General features: G+C 42.4%; 1 protein-coding gene across 2 annotated transcripts in view; it reads right to left on the reverse strand.

Moving 5' to 3' along the window:
* The window catches only part of LOC109899538 (kinesin-1 heavy chain), a 52,193-nt gene extending 34,270 nt beyond the window's left edge, over nucleotides 1–17,923 (reverse strand). The window contains exon 1 of one of the 2 annotated variants that reach the window (XM_020494862.2): nucleotides 17,409–17,923. In XM_020494862.2, coding sequence (XP_020350451.1) covers nucleotides 17,409–17,534 — 126 coding nt within the window. In that variant the 5' untranslated portion in view covers nucleotides 17,535–17,923. The remainder of the gene's footprint in view (nucleotides 1–17,408) is intronic. The other variant, XM_020494863.2, reaches the window with a different exon arrangement.
* Nucleotides 17,924–19,655: the final 1,732 nt, after the last annotated feature.

Below are 19,655 nucleotides of genomic sequence, written 5' to 3' on the forward strand. Positions count from 1 at the left end.
TCAAGGAACCCACCAGGTACAACCCTAACTCTGTAAACAAGGGCACCCTCATAGACGTCATCCTGACCAACTGGCCCTCCAAATACACCTCCGCTGTCTTCAACCAGGATCTCAGCGATCACTGCCTGTATCCGCTACGGAGCCGCAGTCAAACGACCACCCCTCATCACTGTCAAACGCTCCCTAAAACACTTCTGTGAGCAGGCCTTTCTAATCGACCTGGCCCGGGTATCCTGGAAGGACATTGACCTCATCCCGTCAGTTGAGGATGCCTGGTCATTCTTTAAAAGTAACTTCCTCACCATTTTAGATAAGCATGCTCCGTTCAAAAAATGCAGAACTAAGAACAGATACAGCCCTTGGTTCACCCCAGACCTGACTGCCCTCGACCAGCACAAAAACATCCTGTGGCGGACTGCAATAGCATCGAATAGTCCCCGTGATATGCAACTGTTCAGGGAAGTCCGGAACCAATACACGCAGTCAGTCAGGAAAGCTAAGGCCAGCTTCTTCAGGCAGAAGTTTGCATCCTGTAGCTCCAACTCCAAAAAGTTCTGGGACACTTGGAAGTCCATGGAGAACAAGAGCACCTCCTACCAGCTGCCCACTGCACTGAGGCTAGGTAACACGGTCACCACTGATAAATCCATGATTATCGAAAACTTCAATAAGCATTTCTCAACGGCTGGCCATGCCTTCCGCCTGGCTACTTCAACCTCGGCCAACAGCTCCGCCCCCCCCGCAGCTCCTCGCCCAAGCCTCTCCAGGTTCTCCTTTACCCAAATCCAGATAGCAGATGTTCTGAAAGAGCTGCAAAACCTGGACCCGTACAAATCAGCTGGGCTTGACAATCTGGACCCTCTATTTCTGAAACTATCTGCCACCATTGTCGCAACCCCTATTACCAGCCTGTTCAACCTCTCTTTCATCTCGTCTGAGATCCCCAAGGATTGGAAAGCTGCCGCAGTCATCCCCCTCTTCAAAGGGGGAGACACCCTGGACCCAAACTGTTACAGACCTATATCCATCCTGCCCTGCCTATCTAAGGTCTTCGAAAGCCAAGTCAACAAACAGGTCACTGACCATCTCGAATCCCACCGTACCTTCTCCGCTGTGCAATCTGGTTTCCGAGCCGGTCATGGGTGCACCTCAGCCACACTCAAGGTACTAAACGATATCATAACCGCCATCGATAAAAGACAGTACTGTGCAGCAGTCTTCATCGACCTTGCCAAGGCTTTCGACTCTGTCAATCACCATATTCTTATCGGCAGACTCAGTAGCCTCGGTTTTTCGGATGACTGCCTTGCCTGGTTCACCAATTACTTTGCAGACAGAGTTCAGTGTGTCAAATCGGAGGGCATGCTGTCCGGTCCTCTGGCAGTCTCTATGGGGGTGCCACAGGGTTCAATTCTCGGGCCGACTCTTTTCTCTGTGTATATCAATGATGTTGCTCTTGCTGCGGGCGATTCCCTGATCCACCTCTACGCAGACGACACCATTCTATATACTTTCATCCCGTCTTTGGACACTGTGCTATCTAACCTCCAAACAAGCTTCAATGCCATACAACACTCCTTCCGTGGCCTCCAACTGCTCTTAAACGCTAGTAAAACCAAATGCATGCTTTTCAACCGGTCGCTGCCTGCACCTGCATGCCCGACTAGCATCACCACCCTGGATGGTTCCGACCTAGAATATGTGGACGTCTATAAGTACCTAGGTGTCTGGCTAGACTGCAAACTCTCCTTCCAGACTCATATCAAACATCTCCAATCGAAAATCAAATCAAGAGTCGGCTTTCTATTCCGCAACAAAGCCTCCTTCACTCACGCCGCCAAGCTTACCCTAGTAAAACTGACTATCCAACACTCTACTCAGCAAACTGGATGCAGTCTATCACAGTGCCATCCGTTTTGTCACTAAAGCACCTTATACCACCCACCACTGCGACTTGTATGCTCTAGTCGGCTGGCCCTCGCTACATATTCGTCGCCAGACTCACTGGCTCCAGGTCATCTACAAGTCTATGCTAGGTAAAGCTCCGCCTTATCTCAGCTCACTGGTCACGATGGCAACACCCATCCGTAGCACGCGCTCCAGCAGGTGTATCTCCAGCAGGTGTATCTCACTGATCATCCCTAAAGCCAACACCTCATTTGGCCGCCTTTCGTTCCAGTACTCTGCTGCCTGTGACTGGAACGAATTGCAAAAATCGCTGAAGTTGGAGACTTTTATCTCCCTCACCAACTTCAAACATCAGCTATCTGAGCAGCTAACCGATCGCTGCAGCTGTACATAGTCTATTGGTAAATAGCCCACCCTTTTCACCTACCTCATCCCCATACTGTTTTTATTTATTTACTTTTCTGCTCTTCTGCACACCAATATCTCTACCTGTACATGACCATCTGATCATTTATCACTCCAGTGTTAATCTGCAAAATTGTAATTATTTGCCTACCTCCTCATGCCTTTTGCACACATTGTATATAGACCCCCCTTTGTTTTCTACTGTGTTATTGACTTGTTAATTGTTTACTCCATGTGTAACTCTTTGTTGTATGCTCACACTGCTATGCTTTATCTTGGCCAGGTCGCAGTTGCAAATGAGAACTTGTTCTCAACTAGCCTACCTGGTTAAATAAAGGTGAAATAAAAAAATAAAATAAAAAAATAAAACCACAGATGTCTCAAGCTTTGAGGGAGCGTGCAATTGGCATGCTGACTGCAGTAATGTCCATCAGAGCTGTTGCCAGAGAATTTAATGTCCATAACACCGTGTTCCAGTTCTTGCCAATATCCAGCAACGTCACACAGCCATTGAAGAGAAGTGGGACAACATTACACGATCAGCATGTGGGAACTCCTTCAAGACTGTTGGATAATCTGACCATAATTATATCCTTCTGATTCCTGCTTACAAGCGAAAAATAAAGCAGGAAGCACCAGTGACTTGGTCTATTAAAAAGTGGTCAGATGAAGCAGATGCTAAAATACAGGACAGTTTTGTTATCACAGACTGGAATATGTTCCGGGACTCTTCCGATGTTATTGAGTACACCACATCAGTCACTGGCTGATGTGGTGCATCGATAAAGTCGTCCCCACAGTGACTGTACGTACATACCCCAACCAGAAGCCATGGATTACAGGCAACATTTGCATTGAGCTAATGGCTAGAGCTGCCGCTTTCAAGGAGTGGGCTCTAAACCGTAAGTTTATAAGAAATCATGCTATGCCCTCCGACGAACCATCAAACAGGCAAAGCCTCAATGCAGGACTAAGAGCGAATTGTACTACACCGGCTCCGACGCTCATCAGATGTGGCAGGTTTTGCAAACCACAACAGACTACAAAGGGAAGCACAGCCGAGAGCTGCCCAGTGACACGAGCCTACAAGACGAGCTAAATAACTTTGCTCGCTTCGAGGCAAGTAACACTGAAACATGCATGAGAACATCAGCTGTTCCAGACAACTGCGCGATCACGCTCGCCGCAGCCGAAGTGAGTTAGACCTTTAAACAGGTCAACATTCACAAGGCCGTAGGGCCAGACGGATAACCAGGACATGTACTGCGAGCATGCGTTGACCAACTGGCAAGTGTCTTCACTGCCATTTTCAACATGTTCCTGTCTGAGTCTAATACCAAACATGTTTCAAGCAGACCACCATAGTCCCTGTGCCCAAGAACACTAAGGCTACCTGCCTAAATTACTTCCAACCTGTAGCACTCACATCCACCATAGGCATGAAATGCTTTGGTCATGGCTCACAACACCATTATCCCAGAAACCCTAGACGCACTCCAATTTGCATACCGCCCAAACAGATGATGCAATGATTGCACTCCACAATGCCCTTTCCCACCTGAACAAAAGGAACACATATGTGAGAATGCTATTCATTGACTACAGCTCAGCGTTCAACAACATAGTGCCCTCAAAGCGCATCAATAAGCTAAGGACCCTGGAACTAAACGCCTCCCTCTGCAACCGGACCCTGGACAACACATCCGGCAACACATCTGCCATGCTGATCCTCAACAAAGGGGCCCCTTAGGGGTGCGTGCTCAGTACCTTCCTGTACTCCCTGTTCACTCATGACAACACGGCCAGGCACGACTTGAACACCATCATTAAGTTTGCCGATGACAAAAGCGTTAGGCCTAATCACCGACAACGATGAGACAGCCTATAGGGAGGTGGTCAGAGACCTGACCGTGTGGTGCAAGAACAACCTCTCCCTCAACATGATCAAGACAAAGGAGATGATTGTGGAATACAGGAAAAGGAGGACCGAGCACGCCCCCATTCTCATCGATGGGGCTGTAGTGGAGCAGGTTGAGAGCTTCAAGTTCCTTGGCACCCACATCAACAAACTAACATGGTCCAAGCACACCAAGACAGTCGTGAAGAGGGCACTACAAAACCTATTACCCCAGATTTGGCATGGCTCCTCAAAAGGTTCTACAGCTGCACAATCAAGAGCATCCTGACGGATTGCGTCACTGCCTGGTAAGGCAACTGCTCGACCTCTGACCCCAAGGCACTACAGAGGGTAGTGCATCCAGGACCTATATACACCAGGCGGTGTCAGAGGAAGGCCCTAAAAATTGTCAGAGACACAAACCACCCTAGTCCACATGTACATGTTACCGACACCAATGCCCCCGCAAATTGACTCTGTACCGTTACCCCGTGTATAGCCCCACTATTGTTATTTACATTTTGATCATCTTAAATTTTTATTTTAGGCACTTCTGTAAAACTGCATTGTTGGTTAAGGGCTTGTAAGCATTTCACTGTAAGGTCTACCTGTTGTATGTGGCGCATGTGACAAATAAAATGTGATTGGATTTGAAAAGCATTCCTCATGAAGCTGGTTGAGAGAATGCCAAGAGTGTGCAAAGCTGCCATCTCTGCAAAGAATCTAAGATATTGGTTTACACTTTTTTGGTTACTACATAATTCCATGCGTTATTTAATTTACTATTATTCTACAACATAGAATATAGTTTAAATAAAGAAAAACCCTTGAATGAGTAGGTGTCCTAACTTTTGACCGATACAGTAAATGCAATCAATCAAATGCTTCAAATAGGCCTGGCTTGTGCATTACTAGCTATTTGGGGGAGGGGGGGGTACTTCCACCATGTATTTTTTCCACCAGTTTCAACACTATTCTTTTTAAGTCAAATTGACTTAATTTCAATTTAAGAGTGATGCACCGACATAACAGCTTCGGACGATACTCTATTTTCCTTGCCGAAAAGCCTTGTACCGATATTTAAAAAAATTGCAGACTTAAGCATTCTAGTACAGTTAAATAGTGCACACACATGGACGCAGCGGTCTAAGGCACTGTATCTCAGTGCAAGAAGCGTCACTACAGTCCCTGGTTCGAATCCAGGCTGTATCACCTCATTTGTTCAGTAATTTCATTCTTGAACAGGATTTCTATGGAACGCCATTTGGGTCTTTGCGTGTCAAAAAAGATACGTCAAATAACACCCATTTTGCTAGCTAGCTATATAGCTAGGTGTCATCTAAAATAAATTACTGTCTTATAAATTAGGGTTATTTGATTAATGGTGTTCGGACCAATCCATGCCACAATAAGGCCACAATAGCGGACTTTGCGGTTAGCCTTCAAAATAAAAGGCATAATTCTACTATTTGTCTTCATTTACATTTCTGTCAATGAGATCATTTTATTTTGAAGGCAAACCGCAAATTCCACTATTGCGCCTAATCCTTATTGTGACTAGCTTCACAACACATAACCCGGTGCGGTCGAGCCGCACTAGCCAGATGAAGCTCGCTGGCTGCTTATAAACGTTAGCTTTGGGCAACAGAGTGAAGTTGCTGACTAGGCATTTATTTTCATTAACTGAAGTTCAATTTCAATAGGTGATCAACAAGTGGCAACCTAGTTAATACTTAAAAGGATTCCTAAATCATTGCTAAGAATAATGAAAATGACTGCAGTTTCTACTGGTCATTGTTTTCAGGATGGTTGTATAGGTGCTAGGTACCAAACTAGCTATCCCAGAAGTTGTGGTCGAACAAATAATGTTGTATTACCAACGTGACATTGTAAACACATCGTTCATTACCGGTGTTTGCAGACTTTCTTGTACAGCTTTGACAGTGTTACTGATAGTAATGGTGGTGCTTGCCCTGCAGGTGAAAATTCAGAACACACAACATTCTATAACAGAACTGTGTTATTTGACATGTCAAATTAAAAGCTTATTTAACGGGTCAAAAAGTGTTTTCACGTGTATCTTTAACACGCTAAAGACCCAAAGGGCGTTACATAGTATGTCGCAAAGCTAATAGCAGTGACGCTATATAACCAACTCCGGTAGGGCAACATCTGAATAATAGCGCACATGATAACATTAGTATGTAATGGTGCTCGACCAGTCGCGAAAACCAACATCACCCACGACAGAGAACGGTTGATTGTCAAGGGCAATGAATTCCATTATCTTGGCGTTATGGATTTCGCCTTTGAGTTGTCTTACTGAAATGTTCTTACTCTTTCAAATGACTGCTCGAACCACACAGACATTGTGGGCTAGGTTAGGAATGCTGTGTTGCAGGAAACAACATTTTACATGGCGTCATTACGTCATGTACCTACGTTATACACAGCTGAAGTCGGAAGTTTAAATACACTTAGGATGGAGTCATTAAAACTTGTTTTTCAACCACTCCACAAAATTATTGTTAACAAACTATAGTTTTGGCAAGTCGGTTAAGACATCTACTTTGTGCATGACACAAGTTACATTTCACTGTATCATAATTCCAGTGGGTTAGAAGTATACATACACTAAGTTGACTGTGCCTTTAAACAGCTTGGAAAATTCCTGAAAATGATGTCATGGCTTTAGAAGCTTCTGATATGCTAATTGACATCATGTTAGTCAATTGGAGGTGTACCTGTAGATGTATTTCAAGGTCTACCTTCAAACTCAGTGCCTCTTTGCTTGACACCATAGGAAAATCTAAAGAAAATCAGCCAAGACCTCAGGGGGAAAAAATGGTCTGGTTCATCCTTGGGAGCAATTTCCAAACGCCTGAAGGTACCACGTTCATCTGTACAAACAATAGTAAGCAAGTATAAACATGGGATGAAGCAGCCGTCATACCGCTCAGGAAGGAGACGCGTTCTGTCTCCTAGAGATGAACGTACTTTGGTACGAATAGTGCAAATCAATCACAGAACAGCAAAGGACCTTGTGAAGATGCTGGAGGAAACAGGTACAAAAGTATCTATAACCACAGTAAAACAAGTCCTATATCGACATCAGAGGTCGACCGATTAATCGGAATAGCCGATTAATTGGGGCTGATTTTAAGTTTTCATAACAATCGGAAATTGATATTTTGGGGCGCCGATTTGCTTCTTTTTTTTACACCTTTATTTAATTTTTATTTAACTAGGCAAGTCAGTTAAGGACACATTCTTATTTTCAATGACGGCCTAGGAACGGTGGGTTAACTGCCTCGTTCAGGGGCAGAAAGACAGATTTTCACCTTGTCAGCTTGGGGGATCCACAAGGAGACTGACTGCCTGTTACGCAAATGCAGTAAGCCAAGGTAAGTTGCTAGCTTATCATTAAACTTATCTTATAAAAAACAATCAATCATAATCACTAGTTATCATCAACCATGTGTAGTTATCACTAGATATTATCTAGCGTGTCCTGTGTTGCATATAATCTGACTGAGCACACAAGCATACAAGTATCTAAGTATCTGACTGAGCGGTGGTAGGCAGAAGCAGGCGCGTAAACATTAATTCAAACAGCACTTTCGTGTATTTTGCCAGCAGCTCTTCGTTGTGCGTCAAGCATTGTGCTGTTTATGACTTCAAACCTATCAATTCACGAGATGAGGCTGGTGTGACCGAAGTGAAATGGCTGGCTAGTTAGAGCGTGCTAATAGCGTTTCAAACTTCACACGCTCTTGAGCCTTGGGGTGGTTGTTTCCCTTGCTTTGCATGTGTAACGCTGCTTCAATGTGGTGGCTGTTGTCGTTGTGTTGCTGGTTCGAGCCCAGGGAGGAGCGAGGAGAGGGACGGAGGACATACTGTTACACTGGCAATACTAAAGTGCCTATAAGAACATCAAACATCCAATAGTCAAAGGTTAATTAAATAAAATGGTAGAGGGAAATAGTCCTATAATAACTACAACCTAAAACTTCGTACCTTAAGTTAAAATAAGTGTTAATTCAGTATTGTTGTAATTGTCACTATTTTGTTATATATTATTATTTTTATAGTTTTTTTTATATTTAAACCGGCCGATTAATCGGTATCGGCTTTTTGGTCCTCCAATAATCAGTATTGGTGTTGAAAAATCATAATCGGTCGACCTCTAATCGACATAACCTGAAAGGCTGCTCAGCAAGGAAGAAGCCACTGCTCCAAAACAGCCATAAAAAAGCCAGACTACAGTTTGCACCTGCACATGGGGACAAAGATTGTACTTTTTGGAAAAATGTCCTCTAGTCTGATGAAACAAAAATAGAACTGTTTGGCCATAATGACCACCGTTATATTTGGAGGAAAAAAAGGGGAGGCTTGCAAGCCGAAGAACACCATCCCAACCGTGAAGCACGGGGGTGGCAGCATCATGTTGTGAGGGTGCTTTGCTGCAGAAATAGAATGCATCATGAGGTAGGAAAATTATGTGGATATATTGAAGCAACATCTCAAGACATTAGTTAAAAGTTAAAGTTTGGTTGCAAATGGGTCTTCCAAATAGACAATGACCCCAAGCATACTTCCAAAGTTGTGGCAAAATGGCTTCAGGACAACTAAGTCAAGGTATTGGAGTGGCCATCACAAAACCCTAACCTCAATCCTATAGAAAATTTGTGGGCAGAACTGAAAAAGTGTGCGAGCAAGGAGGCCTACAAACCTGTCAGTTACACCAGCTCTGTCAGTAGGAATGGGCCAAAATTCACCCAACTTATTGTGGGAAGCTTGTGGAAGGCTACCCGAAACGTTTGACCCAAGTTCAACAATTTAAAAGGCAATGCTACCAAATACCAATTGAGTGTATGTAAACTGTGATGAAAGAAATTAAATCTGAAATAATTCATTCTACTATTATTCTGACATTTCACATTCTTAAAATAAAGTGGTGATCCACTTCCAAAATACATTTAGAAATCTGTGTTATTCAATTATTGCACCCACACCACTCGCGCACGCCAACGAGCATATGCGTTGCCAAGGGCTATAATAGAAATTAGTTTTATTTCTGATGCAGAACGCAGTGCAAGTCCTGCCTCTCCCATCTCCTCATTGGTTCATAGTAGCAGGTACCCACGTGCCATCTCCTCATTGGTTATACCCACGTGGGTAACTGAAAGACGATCAAGGTCAGTGACGGTAACGCATCCAATTTATGAAAGTTGCCAATCGCAATATAAAGTCCAGAGAAGAACCTGGAAGGAGGAGATGACTAGAAACGATTCAATTGACCATTTAATATGTGGATTAATTGGCGAAGTAGAGGACCTTGTGCATTTCAGGTAAAATAACAAATCTGTGTTTATATCCCAGGACAAATTAGCTAGCAACAGCAAGCTAGCTAGCTTAATTGCCATAAATGTTTAACGCTTTTCGACCGGTCCCCAAATTAATATAATTGGTTCAGAGTTTGTTTTGATATTTTAACCTTCGTGTCGTGATTGCGTTTGGTGTGAGTGAACAAAATACATTTCTGCAAGATGGCGCACACACGCAGACGGTTTGGGTTCCGTGTAACTGACTTAAGACAGGGAATTTTTACTAGAATTAAATTAAACATTTCAGGAATTGTGAAAAACTGAGTTAAAATATATTTGGCTAAGGTGTATGTAAACTTCCGACTTCAACTGTAGGTATGCACGTCAACTTTGACATTGGTTTTTCACATAGGCGTTAAACTAGACATCTGGCTGATTTTTAGCTAATATCGTCCGATTCTGATCAGTTCACCCATATATCGTGCATCCCTAAAATCTAACATATAACCTGATCCATCACCTTATGTATTACTGCCCCCCAGTTGCAAGAAGCAACATCCCAAAAAACAAACAAACAGCTTCTAGCCTCCCACGCATGTTCTGTCCCCAACACTGAAACAAATATAAAAATGAAATATTAATATACAACTAATACTAAATAAAAACTAGCAAATCACATCTGAAAACTAACTGAAAGTAAATAAAAAAAATCTATATGGGACAAAAATTAGGGCAACAATTTAAAATATTTTACTGAGTTCATAAGGAAATCAATCAATTGAAATAAATTCATTAGGCCCTAATCTATGGATTTCACATGACTGGGAATACAGATTTGCATCAGTTGGTCAAAGTTAACTTTAAAACAGAGAAATAAGCCTCGTGCACACAATGAGAGAAATAAGCTTTGTGCATAACTTTTATTTCAGCTCATGAAACCGTGCATTTGTGTTCAGTGTATAATAACCGTGTCTACACTAAACTGTACAGTACAAAAACAGTTAGCCTAATTAAAATTGAATTAAAGGGCTAGGGATTTTTGGGGGGCCCACCAAACTTTAGGTTAAAAGAATCACCTAAACTCACCAGCAAAATTTTTTTTAAATTTAGGGAATCTGTTTAAGTACCCAGCCCGGAAAAAGAGAGGTGATTGTGTCTCAATCTATGATTTTTTTTTTTTTTTCTAAAATACAAAATCTCGTTGTGGTCAATTTGCAGTGTATTATAATTATTATGATTATGTTCCGGCCCCTTAACCATCCACACCGACAAAAGTTCCCAGGGCCCTACAACTGTCTCTTCAAAATCGCTAAAAATAACATGGAGATTTGGGAAAACAAAACATAAATGTGATATAGTTGCGTTAAAATGTAATTTGTGTATGGAGGGTAGGTTGTTATAGGCTACTTGCTCAGGCCACAAATTAAAGATACAATTTTAATTATGCGTGCGCTTTCAGAAGCCATTAATTATTTCATTCGGGGCAGTTGGCACTAGCCCAGTGTGCCACTGGCAATGTTAAGCCCTGAAAGGGCATGCTATTTTATAAGATGGCCAGACATTATTAGCCTGTTTCTGTATGAAATGCAGGTACATTATGGGACACAGGTCAGGTCATTATCGCTGTTCAGGTGGCAAAAAAAAATTGGTTGTACTGGTACCATCAACTGAATAAGTTTTTGCCACCAGTGGGAAAAGTTAGTCCAGAGCCCTCCGATCAGGGCCCATAGTGCACTACTACATAAGCAAATTTGGGATGCAGTCTTAACTTCACTTAAACCCACTGGGCTGGCACAAAAACAGAACCATTCTGTGGAGAGGAGAGGTTGAACAAAAAGCTTATAAATTATACCCAGGAGCTTCAGGCAGAGCTACAGTAGACAGAACTTCAGGCCCATTCTCATAAAGGAAATGACTTCATCATCAAACTGACTAACTCAGGCTTCTAAGTCTGCCTTCCAAATAGCTCCCTATTCCCCTGCCTATGGTCAAATTGTGCACCATGTAGGGAATAGGGTGCCAATTTGGACACACCCTATTTCACTGTTCAGAACCCTACCAGTGTCTGCAGCCAACCAACCTCTTAGACTGTGGGCCTATTACTGTGCCACAGTCTCTCGGTTGTCCTCCAATACTGGAAGATAAACTGGCTAATTTGTCTCTGTACCTGGTTCTCTGAAAGGCACAGCCCATTGTTCATAGTGGAGAAGAGTCTGATTGTTGACTAGACTGAGTATGGAATGCCAGGCACACACACACACCATTGTAGTGTGGCCATAGCAGTGCAGGCTCCCTGGAGCAAATTAGGGTTTAAGTGCCTTGCTCAAGGGCACGCTGAACGATTTTTCACCTCGTCTGCTTGGGTATTCGAACCAGCGACCTTTTGGTTACTGGCCCAATGTTTTAACAGCTAGCCTACCTGCCGCCACAAATGGGGTTAGGACGAGGCAGGGAGCCTAGCGGTTAAGACATTGGACCAGTAAACGAAACGTTACTGGTTTGAATCCCCGAGACAACTAAGTGAAAAATCTGTGGATGTGCCCTTGAGCAAGGCACTTAACTACAATTTCTCCTGTAAGTCGCTCTGGATAAGACCGTCTGCTAAATGACTAAAATGTCAAACATCTCACCAACAAAAAGGCCAATATTATTCAAATTAATGCAAAGGCAGACACTAGAAAACACCATCAAATTATACAGCCTACCCAGGGATTCCCAGTCCAACTAATGCTAGTCAGCCTCATTCTCTGAGGTCTGGGTATGATTCCCTATGTAGTGCACTACTTTTAACCAGGGCCCATTTGGGCCTCATTCCCTGAGGTCTGGGTGAGTGTACTAGGAAATGACCTACAGTGCATTCAGAAAGTATTCAGACCCCTTGACTTTCACATTTTTTACGTTACAGCCTAATTTCCAAAATGTATTTAATTGTTGTTTTTTTCTCAATCAACACGAAGTAGACCAAATAAGAGGGAAAATATCGATGATATTTTTAGCGCTGTTATTTGGTCTAATTCGTGTTGATTGAGAGAAAAACAACAATTAAACCAATTTTGACAAAGCAACAACAAAAAAGTATTTGTGCAAACCCCTCTGGAAATACCACATTTACATAAGTATTCAGACCCTTTACTCAGTACTTTGTTGAAGCACCTTTGGCAGCGATTATAGCCTCGAGTCTTCTTGGGTATGACGCTACAAGCTTGGCACAACCGGTATTTTGGAAGTTTCTCCCATTCTTCTCTGCAGTTCCACTCAAGCTCTGTCAGGTTGGATGGGGAGTGTCGTTGCACAGCAATTTTCAGGTCTCTCCAGAGATATTTGATGGGTTTCAAGTCCGGGCTCTGGCTGGGCCACTCAAGGACATTCAGAGACATGTCCCGAAGCTACTCCTGCATTGTCATGGCTGTGTGCTTAGGGTCGCTGTCCTGTTGGAAGGTGAACCATCGCTGGGGCAATGTCTGTACTTTGCTCTGTTCATCTTTCTCCACGATCCTGATGAGTATCCCAGTCTCTCCCGCTGAAAAACATCCCCACAGCATCACGCTGCCACCCCACTTCCCCATAGGGATGGTGCTAGGTTTCCTCCAGATGTGACGCTTGGTATTCAGGCCAGAGTTCAATCTTGGTTTCATCAGACCAGAGAATCTTGTTTTTCATGGTCTGTGTCCTTAAACCTGTTGCGACTCTAGGGGCAGTATTTTCATTTTTGGGGAAAAAAACGTTCCCGTTTTAAAACAGGATATTTTGTCAGGACAAGATGCTAGAATATGCATATAATTTACAGCTTTGGATAGAAAACACTAACGTTTCCAAAACTGTAAAGATATTGTCTGTGAGTTTAACAGAACTGATGTTGCAGGCGAAAGTCTGAGAAAAATCCAATCCGGAAGTGCCCCATATTTTGAGCTGTGAATGTGCTATGAACCAGCTTACGCTTTCTACGTATTCCCCAAGGTGTCTACAGCATTGTGACGTAGTTTTACGCATTTCTGTTGAAGAATACCCGTAGGGGGCTACATTGCGCAAGTGGTCACATGATGCTCTCGGAGAAAATCTCGCGTAAAGTACAGAGGTAGCCATTATTCCAATCACTTCTGAGAAACCAATTGTCCCGGTGGATATATTATCGAATAGATATTTGAAAAACACCTTGAGGATTGATTCTAAACAACGTTTGCCATGTTTCTGTCGATATTATGGAGCTAATTTGGAATATTTTTCAGCGTTGTTGTGATCGCAATTTCCGGTCGATTAGTGAGCGAAAACATCCGAAGTTCAAAGGTAAACGATTTAATTTGATTGCTTTTCTGATTTTCGTGACAAGGTTGCCTGCTGCTAGCAAGGCATAATGCTATGCTAGGCTATCGATAAACTTACACAAATGCTTGTCTAGCTTTGGCTGTAAAGCATATTTTGAAAATCTTAGATGACAGGGTGATTAACAAAAGGCTAAGCTGTGTTCCAATATATTTCACTTGTGATTTTCATGAATAGGAATATTTTCTAGGAAGATATGTCCGTTGCGTTATGCTAATTAGTGTCAGATGACACCGGTCCCGTTCACGGGATGGGGTGTCATTAGAGGTTAAGGTACCTTTTGGCAAACTGTCATGAGCCTTTTACTGAGTGGCTTTCGTCTGGTCACTCTACCATAAAGGCATGATTGGTGGAATGCTGCAGAGATCGTTGTCCTTTTGAAAGATTCCCATCCCATCCACCTCCCTGACCAAGGCCTTTCTTCCCCCAATTGCTCAGTTTGGCCAGGCAGCCAGCTCTAGTAGGAGTCTTGGTGGTTCAAAAACTTCTTTCATTTAAGAATTATGGAGGCCACTGTTCTTGGGAACATTCAATGCTGCAGAAATGTTTTGGTACCCCAGATCTGTGCCTCGAAACAATCCCGTCTTGGAACTCCACAGAAAATTCCTTTGACCTCATGGCTTGTTTTTTGCGCCGATATGGGACTGTGGGAGCTTTATATAGGTGTGTGCCTTTCCAAATCATGTCCAATTAATTGAATTTACCACAGGATGACTCCAATCACATTGTAGAAACATCTCAAGAATGACCAATGGAACCAGGGTGCACCGGGGAGCTCAATTGAGTCTCATAGCAAAGGGTCTGAATGCTTAGGTAAAATGTTTTTTTTATACATTTGCAAACATTTCTAAAAACCTGTTTTTGCTTTGTTATTATGGGGTAGTGTGTGTATATTTATGAGGGGAAAAAAAGATTTAATTCATTTTAGAAAATGGCTGTAACATAACAAAATGTGGAAAAGGTCAAGGGGTCTGAATAATTTTCGAATGCATGCACTGAGCGTGGTGAGCTTCTATTAAAATAAATCTAGACAAAGAAAAGTTCAAAGTCCTCACTGCCTACTCAAATTACATGATATGCCTCCCCATAAAAACACCACACCCCTAATCCATCCAACTGTTCCCAGTAATAATTTAAGTTATTGGTGACAGGGGGCAGTATTGAGTAGCTTGGATGAATAAGGTGCCCAGAGTAAACTGCCTGCGACTCTGTCCCAGATGCTAAGAATTGCATATTATTAGTAGTATTGGATAGAAAACACTGAAGTTTCTAAAACTGTTTGAATGATATCAGTGAGTATAACAGAAATCATATGGCAGGCGAAAAACGGAGAAAAATCCAACCAGGAAGTGGGAAATCTGAGGTTTGTAGTTTTTCAACTCTTTGCCATTCCAATAGTGTAAATGGAGCTATTTAGACATAAAAATAAGCTATTTGGACATAAATGATTAACATTATCGAACAAATCAAACATTTATCGTGGAACTGGGATTCCTGGGAGTGCATTCTGATGAAGATCAAAGGTAAGTGAATATTTATGGTGCCATTTCTGACTAATGTTGACTACACAATATGGCGGATATCTTTTTGGCTGCTTTGTTGTCTGAACGCTGTACTCAGATTATTGCATGGTTTGCTTTTTCCGTAAAGTTTTTGAAATCTGATACAGTGGTTGCATTAAAGAGAAGTAGATCTCTAATTCCATGCATAAATTCATCAACATTTATGATGAGTATTTCTGTGAATTGATGTAGCACTCTGCACAATCACTGTATGTTTTAGAAATACTGAACGTAACGTGCCAATGTAAAATGAGATTATTTTTATATAAATATATGCACTTTATATAAATATACACTTTATCGAACAAAATGTATTTTGAAGTCCTATGAGTGTCATCTGATGAAGAGCAAAGGTTAGTGATTCATTTTCTCTCTTTGTGCTTTTTGCAACTCCTCTTTGGCTGGAAAAATGGCTGGGTTTTTCTGTGACTTGGTGGTGACCTAACATAATTGTTTGTGGAGCATTCGCTGTAAAGCATTTTTTAAATCAGACACTGTGGCTGGATTAACGAGAATTGTATCTTTAAAATGGTGGGACACTACCTTCCAACATATCCCAGAGAGGTTAAAAGAGAATGTGTCTCTCATTAGGTACGAATGTGATGGGACATGGGTTGTGTCCTTCACCCCATTTCTTATACAGTGAACTACTTTTGACATATGTTATATAACCATGCTGGCATTGTTCTCGCCCTTTTTCATGCCCCGAACAGTGAGTTGAGTAGCTGGATTTATTTAGCATAGACTACAGCCAGACAGTAGCCTGTGAGTTGAGTCAATAAATCGTCAATTTGAGAACTGCTGGACATTCTTCAATTATGATCTAGGTCATTACAATATGTTATACTTGGGGCCAAAAATGTTCCTCCAAACTACATCATGACATAACAAACATGCTCATTTATGAGTAACCCTCCATTAACTATCCAGTAATCATGACCAGATGCCACACCCTTGGATTCTACATTTGCTGTTGCTATGGTGCAAGGACTTCTTCCTTCAGTGTCTACCTCCATTCATCCACATCTCTTTGGGAATACAAAAAAAACTGCACGTGACAAATACAACTTGACTGTTTATCATTCAGGAAAGGAACGTAATTCGGCTACAGCATTGAGGGAAGTGTTTGGAAGTCCATAAAGTTTGTCCCAACTGTAATGGTTTCTGTCATTTACCTTTGACAAGGCCAAGGGGCGAGGTAGTGTAGTGAGCACTGAGCAGATGTGCACACCTGACTCCTAGTCCTCTATCATAGTACCGCACCCGAAATTGTTACAAATCTACAAAGCCCCCTTATCCCAATAGGCCGTTAGAAGAATAATTTGCACCAAGGAATTGGGCCTGGCGAAAACATTCCCCATTCAATACGCCCAACAAGTGACGGCTGTCAATGAGGCAATGGCATATGCGAGGTGGTTATCCTTAGCTAGCTAGTAACTATCTAGTATTTCAATACCGCTCTTTAGGACTGGTAACTAACATTAACTTAACTAGCTAGCTACAACCACACCTTTGGCTAACTAGTTACAGTAGACATCTTCGCCATCCCCTACCAAGCTAGCTAACGTTATCGTTAGCTACCCAGCTATACTTCGTGTCCATGTCAATGAATAAAGTAGGCCGTGGACTTTGCTAACGTTAGGTTAGCTAGCTCTAGCTAATTAGCCAACAAGACAAAAAGTGACAACGTTACCTAGCCTGGTTAACGTTCATTCAGCCGGCTAGCTGACACAATGGTGTTGCTGCCGTCAAATGTGTTGTTACTCATTAGATGGCATTTGAATGTGAGATATTAATCAATGTCTGGCTAGCTATTATGCGAACGAAGGAGTGAACCAGAAAGTGCCCTTGTCCTTGGCTGGTGTGCCTTTTAGCTAGCTAGCTGGCCCAAGCATCATGTGATATGCTTAGTTTAGTTAGCCTAGCTAGCATTACAAAGGGGGGCTGTTTTCGTAGACTAATGTTTTCCGTGTTTGAATGTCAACTTACCGAGATAGACACTTGATCCTCCCCTGTAAACTTTGGTATGTATTTATCCCCTCTTGCCACCTCTGAACTGTTCAATGGTCTAAAACGGCACATCACTTTGATGGTGCACTCGGCCGGGTCCGCCATCTTCGCCGCTGATCGAAAGTCACAACTGACAAGATCCTGCTAGCTAGCTGTGCTTACAACAGGAGAGGCGCAGGGTCGCTCTGTGCCTGTCGGAGGCAAACAGATGCCGCACCCGTGAATGCTGGTTGAGTTAGGTCAATCTCTTCCCTCTTCGGAAAACGAAGCAAGTGGACTATTCATCAGAAATTTACATTTAAAAGGACATCCATTCAAAAAGTGGAAGTCATGTTGACGCACAGTTCTGGACTTGGAGTAGTGAGGGAAACCTATGCTCTGCTATGCTATGGAAAGCTGTTTGTATGCGGCTGTGAATAACCCACTGACGTCACCTCTGTAGGCGACTTCTTCTTCTTCGATGGGGCGGATGGCATCCAATAAATGTCGCATTACCGCCAGCTACTAGACTGGAGTAAAACTCCCTTTATTCCTTGCTTGAATTAAAAATAAAAAAAATACCCTACCATCTAACACTACACTCACAAAATAAATAAAACAAACAATGATTTAAAAAATAAAACCTCCCTACACCACTATTTAAATCTATTTAAATCCGGCCAACAACCTGAAAGGATGGGAAACCACCACACCCTGTAACTCTTCTGATGTCAAATCTCACAACCCCAAAAACCTCTGCAGCTGCCACCACAAACTCCATTTTCTGCGACTTATGTTCTATCCCTGCAGTACAGTTGATAACCATTTCTATAAATACCAAAAATCCAATCTCACTGAAACATATACAGTTAAAGTCGGAAGTTTACAGACATACATGGAGTCATTAAAACTCGTTTTTCAACCACTCCACAAATTTCTTGTTAACAAACTATAGTTTTGGCAAGTCGGTTAGGACTTCTACTTTGTGCATGACACAAGTCATTTTTCCAACAATTGTTTACAGACAGATTATTTCACTTATAATTCATTGTATCACAAATGGACTGTTCTTTTAAACAGCTTGGAAAATTCCATGGCTTAGAAGCTTCTGATAGGCTAATTGACATAAATTGAGTCAATTGGAGGTGTACCTGTGGATGTATTTCAAGGTCAACCTTCAAACTCAATGCCTCTTTGCTTGACATCATGGGAAAATCAAAGGAAATTAGCCAAGACCTCAGAAAAAAATTGGAGACCTCCACAAGTCTGGTTCATCCTTGGGAGCAATTTCCAAACGCCTGAAGGTACCACGTTCATCTGTACAAACAATAGTACGCAAGTATAAACACCTTGGGACCATGCAGACGTCATACAGCTCAGGAAAGAGACACGTTCTGTCTCCTAGAGGTGAACGTACTTTGGTGTGAAAAGTGCAAATTAATCCCAGAACAACAGCAAAGGATCATGTGAAGATGCTGGAGGAAACAGGTACAAAAGTATCTATATCCACAGTAAAACAAGTCCTATATCGACATATCTTGAAAGGCCGCTCATGGGCACCCCTAAAATTAACACTACTTTCTACAATTCTACACATTCCTTTGTCTTGTGCCCTTCTGCACACTTCTCACACCTAGGAACCTCCATCCTACACACTACTGCCACATGCCCATAAGTGTAATGTATTCTGTACAAAAGGTTGTACAGGATAACTTCTATATCACTTTGTCGTGCAAAGACTCAACATCAAAACTCAAAAGAACAGACAATGTGTGTTTCACCACACACGCCACCCTGTCTGCGTCACACCAAACGACGAGTATCACAAACACAGGGAATCTTCCACTTCATTTGGCTGCTTTCACATTTACCGCTACCCCAGTAATCCCTCCTTTCAATGGCGCCCTTTTCTTGAGAGCAAAACAATTCACATCTCTTGCCCCCATTCGTTTAACATACAGCGCCTGCTTCCTCTGACCAGCAGAAATACAAACAATTATCACAAGACCACTTCTGGTTAACCTCACTGATTCCACAGGACCCAACTCTATTTTAACCCACCCTGAAACCACAAATGGATGAGCAAAAAGGTAAGGGTCAACCTTTTCCAAAAACTTCACCCCTACTGTCCGACTCATCTTTATCCTGACCCTCAGTGCAAGCATTGGGCTCCGAGAACTTCACCACACCTACCACCTCTGATACTTCGCCCTCATTCGCTTCCATTTCTCTTTCTGTCTTCAACTC

This window comes from Oncorhynchus kisutch, linkage group LG11 (genome assembly GCF_002021735.2).
Source record: "Oncorhynchus kisutch isolate 150728-3 linkage group LG11, Okis_V2, whole genome shotgun sequence".
In the NCBI taxonomy this organism is placed as follows: domain Eukaryota; kingdom Metazoa; phylum Chordata; class Actinopteri; order Salmoniformes; family Salmonidae; genus Oncorhynchus; species Oncorhynchus kisutch.